We start from the raw sequence: 12,500 nt of genomic DNA on the forward strand, positions 1-12,500 counted from the left end.
AAATGATTGATCGGGCAGATATTATTATTATTATTATTATTATTATTATTATTATTATTATATTATTATTATTATTATATTATTATTATTATTACAGGATATTTGCAGAGAATATATTTCGGGAAATAGGAGACTGAAGCCAACGACCATGCGCCCGCACGCACGCACAGAGAAAATAATAATACTAATAATAATAATAAAATAAATAATAATAATAATAAAATAATAATAATAGATGAGACAGGATACAAAAATACCTGGGAATAATGGAAGGAGGGGATATAAAACACCAAGAGATGAAGGACACGATCAGGAAAGGATATATGAAGAGACTCAAAGCGATACTCAAGTCGAAACTCTACGCCGGAAATATGATAAAAGCCATAAACACATGGACAGTGCCAGTAATCAGATACAGCGCAGGAATAGTGGAATGGACGAAGGCAGAACTCCGCAGCATAGATCAGTAAAACAGGAAACATATGACAATACACTAAGCACTACAAACCCAAAAGCAAAATTCGGACAGACTATACATAACACGAAATGAAGGAGGGAGAGGATACTAAGTATAGAGGACTGCGGTAACATCGAGAAACAGAGCAACCTGGGTCCGATAAATCTGAAAACCAGTGAAGACGAGTGGCTAAAGAGTGCATGGGAAGAAGGACTAGTAAAAGTAGACGAAGACCCAGAAATATAAAGAGACAGGAGAATGACAAACAGAACAGAGGACTGGCGCAGCAAACCAATGGATGGACAATACATGAGACAGACTAAAGAACTAGCCAGCGATGACACATGGCAATGGCTACAGAGGGGAGAGCTAAAGAAGGAAACTGAAGGAATGATAACAGCGGCACAAGATCAGGCCCTAAGAACCAGATATATTCAAAAGAACGATAGACGGAAATAACACCTCTCTCATATGTAGGAAGTGCAATACGAAAAATGAAACCATAAACCACATAGCAAGCGAATGCCCGGCACTTGCACAGAACCAGTACAAAAAGAGGCATGATTCAGTGGCAAAAGCCCTCCACTGAGGAGCCTGTTGCAAGAAACATCAGCTACCTTGTAGTAATAAGTGGTACGAGCACCAACCTGAGGGAGTGATAGAAAACGATCAGGTAAAGATCCTCTGGGACTATGGTATCAGAACGGATAGGGTGATACGTGCAAATAGACAGAAGTGACGTTGATTGACAAAGTCAAGAAGAAGTATCACTCATTGATGTCGCAATACCATGGACACCCAGAGTTGAGGAGAAAAGTGAGGGAAAAAATGGATAAGTATCAAGATCTGAAAATAGAAATAAGAAGGATATGGGATATGCCAGTGGAAATCGTACCCATTATCATAGGAACACTAGGCCACGATCCAAGATCCCTGAAAAGGAATCTAGAAAAACTAGAGGCTGAAGTAGCTCCAGGACTCATGCAGAAGGGTGTGATCCTAGAAACGGCGCACATAGTAAGAAAAGTGATGGACTTCTAAGGAGGCAGGATGCAACCCGGATCCCCACACCACCCAGTCGAATTGGAGGACTGTGATAGAGCAAAAAAAAATAAAAAATAAAAAAAAAGAAAAAAAAAAAAAAAAATAAATAACTTGATTGAAAGCATTATCACCAGTCATGTAATCAAAATTATGTAATGAAAATAACGACATAAAATTCATGAGAGAGAGAGGGAGAGAGAGAGAGAATCAGTCTCTTAGTAATTACCAGATTGTTAACACTTTTAATATGGAGCCCATTAGTACGTATATGTCAGTAAAACTAATTGAACTGCAAGTGATCTCTCTCTCTCTCTCTCTCTCTCTCTCTCTCTCTCTCTCTCTCTCTCTCTCTCTCTCTCTCACTTAGAATAATGACCAATTATTTATTTTAAAAAATCGCTCCTGAAGCATTCTCTCTCTCTCTCTCTCTCTCTCTCTCTCTCTCTCTCTCTCTCTCCTTTTAAAGAACGCTTTACAGAAAACTGTTTAAAAATTTTGACTGGCAAAAACATAAGCATTTTTATATCTGTTTTTTTGTTTACCAGGCTTAAATAAAAAACAAGAATTTCCGTTTATACTCTGGAGCAAAACAAAAATTCCAAACTCTCAAATGTATCAAAAAAGTACGACCACATGTTTTTCTGAACGCCCTTTAAAAAATAATGTATGAAAAATACATGGTAAAATTTCCAACATTCATTGGCTGGATATTTCCATTCACTTTTCTAAATCCAATACATTGTAAGAAATTATTTGCATGAAGAGATGTAACATTATGAGATTATTCAAATTTAAAAGCATATGTAAAAAGGTCTCTTATCCTAGCCACTCGTGCGTGTGTGTGATGTATTTCGCAACACTTATCTCCCTGATGGAATCAAATCTCTTTAAGTGTTTGACTTGTTCATTCAGATGCACTCTGATAGCTTATCCAGGTTATCTCATATTAAAGGGTCTCATTGATCCGTTAATGGCTATTTTATCCAGCCCCGATGTTTTTTTGTTTCATACTCGTTGTTTTCTAGATGACTTTATTTTCTGCCCTCTCTCCTGCATTCTTACTTTTACTTTAAATAAATCAATTATGTAATAATTGGCAGAAGTTACATAATGAATGAAAAAGACAAGAAACGTCACTGGACTCAAGAACAGCTAAAGTGAGTAAGGTTAGATTTGTCCTATACTCGACTCCTATGGTGAATATCACACCATAAGTAATGAATAATATTTTAATATTAGTCCAGTTGTGATGATAAGTGTCTCTCGTTTTGTACTTATAAAGCATTAGAAGTATCTTAGCCAGAAGTAAGTGGAGGTGAAATACATAAAAAAGACGGCGTTTTTGTATAAGATATCCCTACAGAGGAAAGGAATCAATATAAAAATTAGGCCCAATGTCAAGCAATGGGACCTATGAGGTCATTCAGCGCTGAAAGGGAAATAGAGAGTGAAAAGGTTTATTTAAAGGTGTAACAGGAGGAAAACCTCAAAGGAGTTGCACCATGAAACGATTGTTGGGAGAGGGAGCAGGAAAGTCAGATGGAAGAAAGAGAACATAAACTGAAGCACCGTAATGGAATGAAAGGGGCTGAAACCAGGGGTCAAAAGAACGCTGCAAAGAACCTTTAGTAAAGCCTACAGTACACAACCTGAGGTGCACCGACGGCACTACATCTCAATAGGGCTACAGAGGAAAGGAAAAAAGTAATTTTGTCGAAAAATTATTTTTTCCTATATACAAACCTAGGTTGTCTAATAAAAGGATATCTGCGGGAACGCGCCGCCACTACCGCATACAAAGAGTTCAAACTTGAATCGCTGTCCCTGGGTCTGGGGTAACTGCGCTGGGTGAGCCCAGGCCAGCTTGGGTAGGTCGTTGTGATACCATTCTTTGAGCCCTTAGAATACTTAGTCTAAACAGACACTCTTCAAAGGGGGGGGCCATAACTCAATGAGGGGTGGATGAGGAGGGCCATTAATTCGTTAGACAACCTAGGTTTGTATATAGGAGAAAATAACTTTTTGACAAAATTACTTTTGTTCTGACTAAGTACAAACCGTCGGTTGTCTAACAAAAGGAGACTCGAACTGAGGATGGGAAGGTGAGTGACCTGAACGCACCCTTTGAAGAGCAGTCAATAACTTTACACGACCTGATGTTAACCCAGACCCGCTTATCCTCATGACACTTTGTACGGTAAGGATTCAATAGGGGAGAACCCAAGGGGCTCCGGCTGTTGTCCTAACCTATGGTACTAATACTCACTCTGAGAGCTGTTCCTGAAGGATTCGTAGCCATCATTCAACTCTCCAGGTAAGTCAGTAGTGGCCAAGTCGTGTCATGAACAGTATAGTCATACGTAGGATACTACCAGGAAACTCACTCATACCCCTTACATTCGGCCAGACTTAGGCGGGAATTGCCGGGAGTGTGTGTGTGTGTATTTCTAAATTGAGGTACGCAGTGCGGGTGACCGATATGCCTAGAGGATCTCTTGGGCTGCGGGGGGGGGGGGGGGGGGACAATGGAGCCCAGAGAGACCTCCAGAGATTTGAATGTAACTTCTTGTAGGTAGAAGGAGGTGAAGGTGGTTTGTCTCTTCCAGGTGCCTGCTCTCAATACCTGACTTCAAGGTGAGGTTCTTCAAGGAAGCTGAATGTAAGGGCTCATAGGATTCCAGGACTAAGGCCACATCCCAGTGGGGAGTCCGTAGCTCTCTCGGGGGACAGGTCTTCCTAAAGTGCTTGAAGAGCAACAAAATTTCTGGAGATGCAGCGAGGTCCATGCCTTTCAACGAGAATACTTGATTTAAAGCCGCTCTATAACCCTACACTGCTGATATGGATAGTCGTTTATCCTTTCTGAGGTGGTGGAAAAAACTCGCTAGTTGAGGGATGGTGGCCTCGTCTGGGGCAATGCCTTTATCTTGACACCAATCTTGAAACAGTCGCCACTTTCCCTGGTACAATCTGCCTGAGGATGGTTTCACAGGATTGGCCATGTCCTCAGCTAACTGTCTGGAAAAACCTCTACCAAGGAGGATTTTGACGACAGTCAAAACCCGTGTAAGCGGAGGGCTGACAGATTTGGGTTGTAGGAGTCCGGTTGTTGGGTTGGGCGAGAAGACCACATCTGTCTGGTAGGGCTTACCCGGGTCCTCCAACTCGGAGATCTAGCACTTCTGGGAACCAGGGGGCTTTGGGCCACCAAGGAGCTACTAAGGTTACTCGTAGGTTCTGTGAGTAGCGAATCTTCTGAAGGGTCTTCTGGAGGAGGGGGAAAGGCGGGAAGGCATAAGCGTCCAGGTTCTTCCAATCCTGCAGGAGGGCATCCTCTCCCGCTGCCTGCGGGTCTGGGAGTGGGGAGAAGAACACTGGCAGCTTCCTGTTCCATGCGGTGGCAAAGAGGTCTATCGAAGGAGAGCCCCACCTCTTTATCAGGCCATCTGCTACTTCTTGATGGAGGGACCATTCTGTGTTGATTATCTGTCCCCTCCTGCTCAGATGGTCCACCCAAACATTTTTCTTGCCCGGAATATATCTTGCTTTGAGGGTGATGTCCATTTTCTCTGCTAACTCCTGGATTTGTACTGCCAGGCGACAAAGATCCAGTGAGATTGTGACCCCCTGTTTGTTTAGATATGCCACCACCGTGGAGTTGTCTGAAATTAGGCCCACCGTTTTCCCTTGGAGTTGAGACAGGAAGTGCTGAAGGGAGAGGAAGACTGCCTTCAATTCCAAGACATTGATGTGAGCTGCTCTCTCTCCTTCCAACCACAGGCCGCTCACTTCTTCCTCCGTCAGGTGCGCCCCCAACCCTTCTTTTGATGCATCTGTGAAGAGAAGAATCTCTGGGGTTCTTGGACTGAGAGAGATGCCCCCTTGGAGTTGGGAAGGAACCATCCACCACTCCAGGGACTCCCTTACTTCTTGAGAGAGAAGAATTTTGCTGTTGGGGTCCCCTTCCTGAGGAGACCATTGCTTCTTGAACAGCCACTGAAGAGGCCTCATACGTCTTCTGCTGTGAGGCACTAGTCTCTCTATTGAGGCCATGTGTCCTAAGATGGACTGGCAGAGTTTGGCAGTGGGAGGGCTGGGCCCCAAAGCTATCTGCACTTGAGTTACTAGGCTGGAGACTCTGTTCTCCGAGGGGAAGGCCTTCATGAGGGATGAATTTAGCGTCATTCCGAGGTACACTACCCTTTGTCTGGGAGTGAAGTCCGACTTGTCGACATTTACCACCACTTCCAGTTCCTGAACGAATGACAAAACTAGCTGAAGGTGATCTGCACACTGAGCAGCTGTCTCGGCTAAGATGAGCCAATCGTTCAGGTAGCGGAGGAGACGGATGCCTCTTGCGTGTGCACATATCGACACTATCTTGAAGACCCTGGTGAACACCTGTGGGGCTGTCACGAGGCTGACAATCCTGAGGAATTTCCTGGAGGAGGGGTGAACAGGGACTTGGAAGTAGGCATCTTGAAGGTCTATTGAGGCCATGAAGTCTCCCTCCCTGACACAAGCTCGGACTGAGTCTGCCGTTTCCATCCGAAACTTTGTCAGAGAAAGGAACTTGTTGGGGGGTGAAAGGTCTATGACTGGCCTCTAACCCCCTGTTGCCTTTTCTACCAGGAAGAGTCTGGAGTAGAACCCTGGACCTGGATCCTGAACCTCTTTCAACGCCCCTTTCTGAAGTAGCTTGGATATTCCTCCTCCAGGGCCCGTCCACGGTCCGAGCCCGGCCGATAGGAAGGGACTTGGATGGGGGTAGGGGATAGAGTGGGTGTTGACTGGAAGGGAAGACGGTAGCCTGACTTGATGACCTGCAGGGTCCAATCTTCTGCTCCTGCTTGCTGCCACACTTGCCAATTGGCAGCCAAGCAACCCCCTACCTTCCGCTGACGGGCAGGACCTGGCCTAGAACTTCTTGCGGGGGCCCCCCCTCTCTTCTGTTGCCTTTCTGCTTTTGCTCCTTTGATGGAAAGGGACGAGTCTTCTCTCTATGGAACTTGTCTTTCGAAACAGAGTATGGTTTCTTCTCTTCTCGCCTACGCAGGGGAAAGGACGGTCTCTGCGCTTCTCTTACTTGCTGGCTAATTTGTGGTGCTGGCCGTGGTCTATGGCCCGGCATTCCGGTATTGGAGAGAGCCCTAGATTGGAGAGATCACTCCTTCTTCTCCGCTGCCTTGCGAACTTCTTCCGCTGGAATAACTTCTTTCTGGAACAGCGGGTTTTTCCTTAAGTCCAGGAGGAGGTCTCTCACTACTGGCGATTTGGCCTCCTTGAAGGCATTCTCTCTCCTTTTCACCTCCATATTAGCCCACAGGACCGCTAAATTGTCTGCCTGGTGTGAGAGAGTCTTGATCCCACACTGCATGAACGAAGACAAGTTCTGCTGCTGCTGAGGCTGGAGCTCGGGTAAGAACTGCGGAAGTGCAGCCAGTAAACGTTCCATCACCACGAATTTGTAGCGAGGGCCAGAGCTAGAGCGCAAATGAGTCCTTCGGTTTCTGAGGGAGAGAGCAAGAGGTGCTTCTTCTGTAAGGCGTCCAGACTGACATCTAAGAGATCTGCAAGGTCCCTGGAATATGCAGACTCCCTAAGTTTGTCACCTGTTGCCCTATAATACCTGCTGGCCCCCTGAGCAGGGATAGGAAGCCACCTCTGTTTCTCTGATACCCTAGTTGGTGAAGTAGTGGCTTGCTCGGCCGGATGCTCTAGCCATGGCTAGCCTAACCTGGTTGCTCCAGGGGAGGCTGACCGAGGGGGGCTGCGAATTCTTCAGATTGAGCACCTTATGCACCTCTGACTGAAACTCTTGGTTTAGCTCCTCAGTTTCCGTTAGGCCATTGGCGCTTCTAATAATAGACAAAATCTGGTTGAACGATAAGGGTCAGAATCGGGCTCCCCCTCGGAGCAGGAATAGGGCTCGCAATCGGAGTCAGAACTGTCATCCAAATCTGGAAAAAGTTCCTCCGACTTCTTCTCCAATAGGAACTTCTTCCTGGCTTCTTTCATCTTTTTGGCAGACTCCTTGAGACTGGTGTTCTTCTTATCAACTTGCTGGGAAACCTCCTTTCTGGAGCTTAAGTAATCCTCCACCGCCTGTTTAACCAGGTTCGCAATGTCCAGTGCGGGAGTGAGGACCTGGTCCCTCACTGTAACTGGGCTAACTGATGGAGGTGGTGCGGAGGTACTAGGCTCAAGCCTAGGCCTAGATATCCTGGGCATCAACGCTGGCACTGGTCTCTCAGTGTGACCTTGGCCTTGCGGCATCGAAAGGTCTCCGTTGATGCTCCTCCTACGAGCGTTGTGGCTGGCTGGCTTCTTGCGTCGGGTTGCCGCAACTTCAGGAGGGGAGAGGGCCTCCAGCTCCAGTGAGTTGGGTCCCGTTCCGGGCTCCTTAGCACCGTCCTCAGGATGGGAGGGTGAGGAGTCAGGTCCGTCACTGGATCCCTCCTGGGGCTGGGCTGATTGTGCCCAAGAGGAACAGGGGGTTAACTTGGCACCCGGCTGTGTCTCGGTGCTGCTTCGGTCAGAACGAGATAGTTCGGCCTTTAGGCTAGGCAGAAACAAGATCTTGGTTGAAGCACCCTTCTTGTTACGCTTCGAGGCAGGAACATGGTTCCCAGCCCCTAAGGCATCTTCTTTCCTCTTACCTGCTTTCCTATCTCCCGAAGACGAAGGTTTCTTTAGCCTAAGTCTCTTGGGAAGGACACTAGGCTCACTTAATAAGGAGGAAGGATTACTAGGCCTAGTGTTCTCCAATTGGACACTATCCTCCTCACACACGACCTTAGGCCCCAAAGTAGTCGGCCTAGGCCTAGCCTTATCGGAATCAACACTAGCGTCACTGAAAAAGCTTTTATGTGCCTCATAATAGAGCCTCCACTGATCACTATTCCACTGCGCACACGTTGAACACGATGTATTAGGAGAACACGCAAACCCCCTACATGCAATACACCATAGATGAGGGTCCGAGGTTGGTGAAGGCAAAGATGCACCGCAACGCACGCCATCGGAAACACACACACAAATCCTCCCCGAAAAACCCACCATAGATCCACCTTCCATACTTACAGGGAAGTTAGGATGCTAGGTAATAATAAGGATAAATAAAAGGATAGGAAAAGGGCACTGGGGAAGCACTCAAGCACAGGATGTCAAAGATATATCACGATATAAAACAACTACAGTCGGCGGTCATGCGTTGTTTATCTCAAGTCGGGTCGAGGCGGCAGGAGTAGGTGTTGACACGACGGCTACCGCGAAAAGAATGGTATCACAATGACCTACCCAAGCTGGCCCGGGCTCACCCAGCGCAGTTACCCCAGAGCCAAGGACAGCGATTCAAGTTTGAACTCTTTGTATGTGGTAGTGGCGGCGCGTTCCCGCGGATATCCTTTTGTTAGACAACCGACGGTTTGTACTTAGTCGGAACAACAGAAAATTCAAAGAATTCTTGTTTATCTCGACGTCTGTTTAAAATGAAATGTACGATTTATTCCCAAATTTTAGGCCGGAACTGAAAATCGAGCTATCGGGTCATGTCCCCCGTCCTCAGTGGGAAGTTTACAAAGAGAGAGGCATAGAATAGCCAAGAGCCTCTCCACGAACTGGATACGCAGTCGGATCTCTCTCTCTCTCTCTCTCTCTCTCTCTCTCTCTCTCTCTCTCTCTCTCTGATTTTGCTTGTTTATTTCTTCTTCTGACGCATACACATTACAAATTAAACTACTGCGTCTCAGCTCTTAGAGAATAAACCCTCACTTCCTTACAAAGAACAAACCTACAGAAGCACAACATTTAAAATTGAAACTTCCAAAGAATATGGTGTTCATCTGAAAGAAGTCACAGAATATAATGAGATTTCAGATTTCATAACGAAATCTTAACAGCAAAGCCATGGCAAGGTGAGTTATAAAAACACAAAATACAAAAACGATCTTGAAATTTCCGAAAGTGTAGAAAAACATTTCGTGGTAACTTTAGAACGCCACAGTACTGTTAAAAAATAACACACACACACACACAATATATATAATATATAATATATATATATATATATATGTATATATATATATATATATATATATATATATATATATATATATATATATATATATCTATATATCTGAGTGTGTGTGTGTGTATTCAGTCCAATATCGTTTCAATTAGACATTTTCCTTGTATCCATCGCAACCGTAATACGTCCACAAATACACTACAAGACAGGAAAACTCAATTACAGCTATGTACACTGGCCATGTGAACGTTGCTGTACTTGATACCCATTTAATGAGATTAGGGGGACGACGCCAAACCGTGATCCAATTAGGGGAGGGAGCGAGCTCCCCCAATATGGCATGATTTTTCCAAGGGGTCTTTAAAGGCAATTAGAGATCATTCATTAGTTCTCCAACAGGGCTTTTCGTGCAACAAAATTTTCTGAGGTCACTCAGCGCTGAAAGGGAAATTGAGAGTAGAAAGGTTTGAGAGGCGTAACAAGAGGAAAACCTCAAAGCAGTTGAAGCACTATGAAACAATTGTTAGGAGAAGGCTGATGACAGTAAGATGGACGAAGGTGAATATGAACGGAGGTACACTAAAACAAATGAACAGGGTTGTAGCTAGGGGCAGAAGGGACGCTCTTCAAAGTAATGCCTGCAGTGCACCGTGTGAGGCGCACTTACGGCATTACCATCCTACGGCGTGAAAATGATATGAAAAGATATCAGTGGTCATCACTGAAATGAAAATTCCAACTAGCAAGGGTGAAACCTTTCACTGGATTTTGTAAATAACCAGCAAAGGAAAATAGGTACAATTTTACTTGAAGGAAAGTATAGAAATTAAAAAAACCCTACGAGGTTATCACTCCACATTCAACTTACTGGCCAATGTTATTAGAAGTGAGAGCCATCGCTCTTTCAGTGATACTGAATCGACGGAAGGGAAAGGAAACATTTGAAGTTGGAGAAAAAGCGAAGCTGTAGCCATAACCAAAGAAGAAAGGCATTGTTGTGTATATATCTCTAGAAGAGCTGCATACTGTGCATTATGCATTATCAAAACAAACACAGACGCACATACAAACAGTCCTCAGGGAAATTGTGAAGTTCAGTATCGGTGTGATACATCTGTCCTATACATTCTGTATTCGGACATTGCGCTGTAACTGTAACATTTAACTGCCACCGGATGTGCTGTCCATGCATAGTGATGAGAGTCGTTCTCACAAATCTGTTGGGCGATGCAGGAGGAGGACGAAAGGGAACCTGCTGCAGATTTTGTTGTTTTACCCTCTGTCTTTGGGCGGACATAAGCCCGAAGTGTGTGGAATAAAGGGAGGAACTTATATTGTATTACTTAGTCCAATGAAATCTCATCATATTTCCGTAATTACTGAATTACCTGTATTACCACATCGCATGATATGAATATATATATTACATAGATGCTTCTCAAGAATCAAGGGGAGAGAGAGAGAGAGAGAGAGAGAGAGAGAGAGAGAGAGAGAGAGAGAGAAAATAGCATCTAACACCCACAGCCTGCACCGTTGAGATCTCAAGTTCCTAATTCCTGAGTGACATGATAGTACTACGCATATTGATGAAGCTTTGATCACTGTTATTCTCATCCATGTTTCTGTTTATTTCCGCCTCTACCCGTGTCCCTCACTTCAAGACAGATATCAGGTTCTAAACGCTTAAACTGGTCAACAGACACAAAATGAACATTTGAGGAAAGGGTTCCTTGCCTTCTTTATTGAGAGTCAAAATGGCTACGACTTTACTGCGAAGACCAAACAGGGAAAGAATAAAAGTAAGTACATGAAAAGTGGGAATCTTGCTCAAACAGAGACATTTCAACATGGCGAGGGTTCTTGCATTTATAGTCCTTTTTCCAACTGTCCCTTCCTTCTCTGAATCCTAAGGGGTCACCTGAGATCACTCCATGGCGGCTAACGAAACTGTTCGGGTATCAACGAATAACTTCGGGGACAAAAGATTCTTTTTCTCACGGATTCTGCACCTGGAAGTCACCTTCAGATTTCTTTTGAACCTTGTGAAATCCCTGTTCAAAAAGTAAGTCATAATTTTGATGATAAAATAAATAACAAATGCTTAATGTGCTGTCATAATTCACAAAGGCTTTTCTGTCTATATCACACTTTCTTTTCTATGATCATTACCGTATCTATGTCAATGGTCTTGATGGTTCATCTCGTCTGTAGATCAAAAGGGTCGATGTTTCTTAATGATTTGTGCAAAATTCGCGATTTACATTGACAGAGGATTTCCTTATAGCTCTGTTTTAAATTCAGTCTCTTTAAATCGTTCCCAGAGCGCTGAAATTCTAATAATTAATTGCTTCGTTTATGCATGAAATATCACTTGTATCGCTTTTGTATTTCGAATTGAGAAATCTAGCAGAGTAAGAGTCACGTTGCCTGATGTTTACAATTATTAATAATTCTATCCCGTGTGAAGACTAAACGGTAGATTCTCAAAAACAATTAAAATAATTTTTATACTGTAATAGTCAACTGAATACGGAATGTATCAAAGAATTTAATTATAAATTTGTAGATAAATAGATCAAAATATACATAGCAGTTGTCGACCAAAGTAAAACACACTTTTGGTAGCCGCTCTCAGTTCTCAAAGGAATGACTCCTTGTTGATCACAAGGAAAGGCTTCATTTTTTCTGTCAGTAGATGAAAAACGTAAATGATGAGCAATACTTATTGTAAAAAGCATACGCTCATGGGGTTTCAAAGTTTATTTTCGTCAGCACAATACTGACCGGTCCACTCATAACAGTTTACGCAAGGAATATAATCTCTCTCTCTCTGCGGTGTGCCGCAAGGTACGGTGTTAGCTGCAATACTGTTTGTTATTATGATTGAAGACATAGACAATAATTGTTAGGATTCGGTAGTGAGTAGTTTCGCAGATGACACAAGAATAAGTAGAGAAATTACTTGTGATG

The 12,500-nt window shown here is 44.0% G+C and overlaps 1 protein-coding gene across 1 annotated transcript; it reads right to left on the reverse strand.

Moving 5' to 3' along the window:
• Positions 1 to 4,648: 4,648 nt before the first annotated feature.
• LOC135196517 (uncharacterized) lies at positions 4,649 to 6,049 on the reverse strand. Its single transcript, XM_064223364.1, has one exon. It carries the CDS (start codon positions 6,047 to 6,049, stop codon positions 4,649 to 4,651), a length of 1,401 nt encoding a protein of 466 aa, XP_064079434.1.
• Between the last annotated feature and the right edge of the window lie 6,451 nt (positions 6,050 to 12,500).

This window comes from Macrobrachium nipponense, chromosome 18 (assembly GCF_015104395.2).
Source record: "Macrobrachium nipponense isolate FS-2020 chromosome 18, ASM1510439v2, whole genome shotgun sequence".
NCBI lineage: Eukaryota > Metazoa > Arthropoda > Malacostraca > Decapoda > Palaemonidae > Macrobrachium > Macrobrachium nipponense.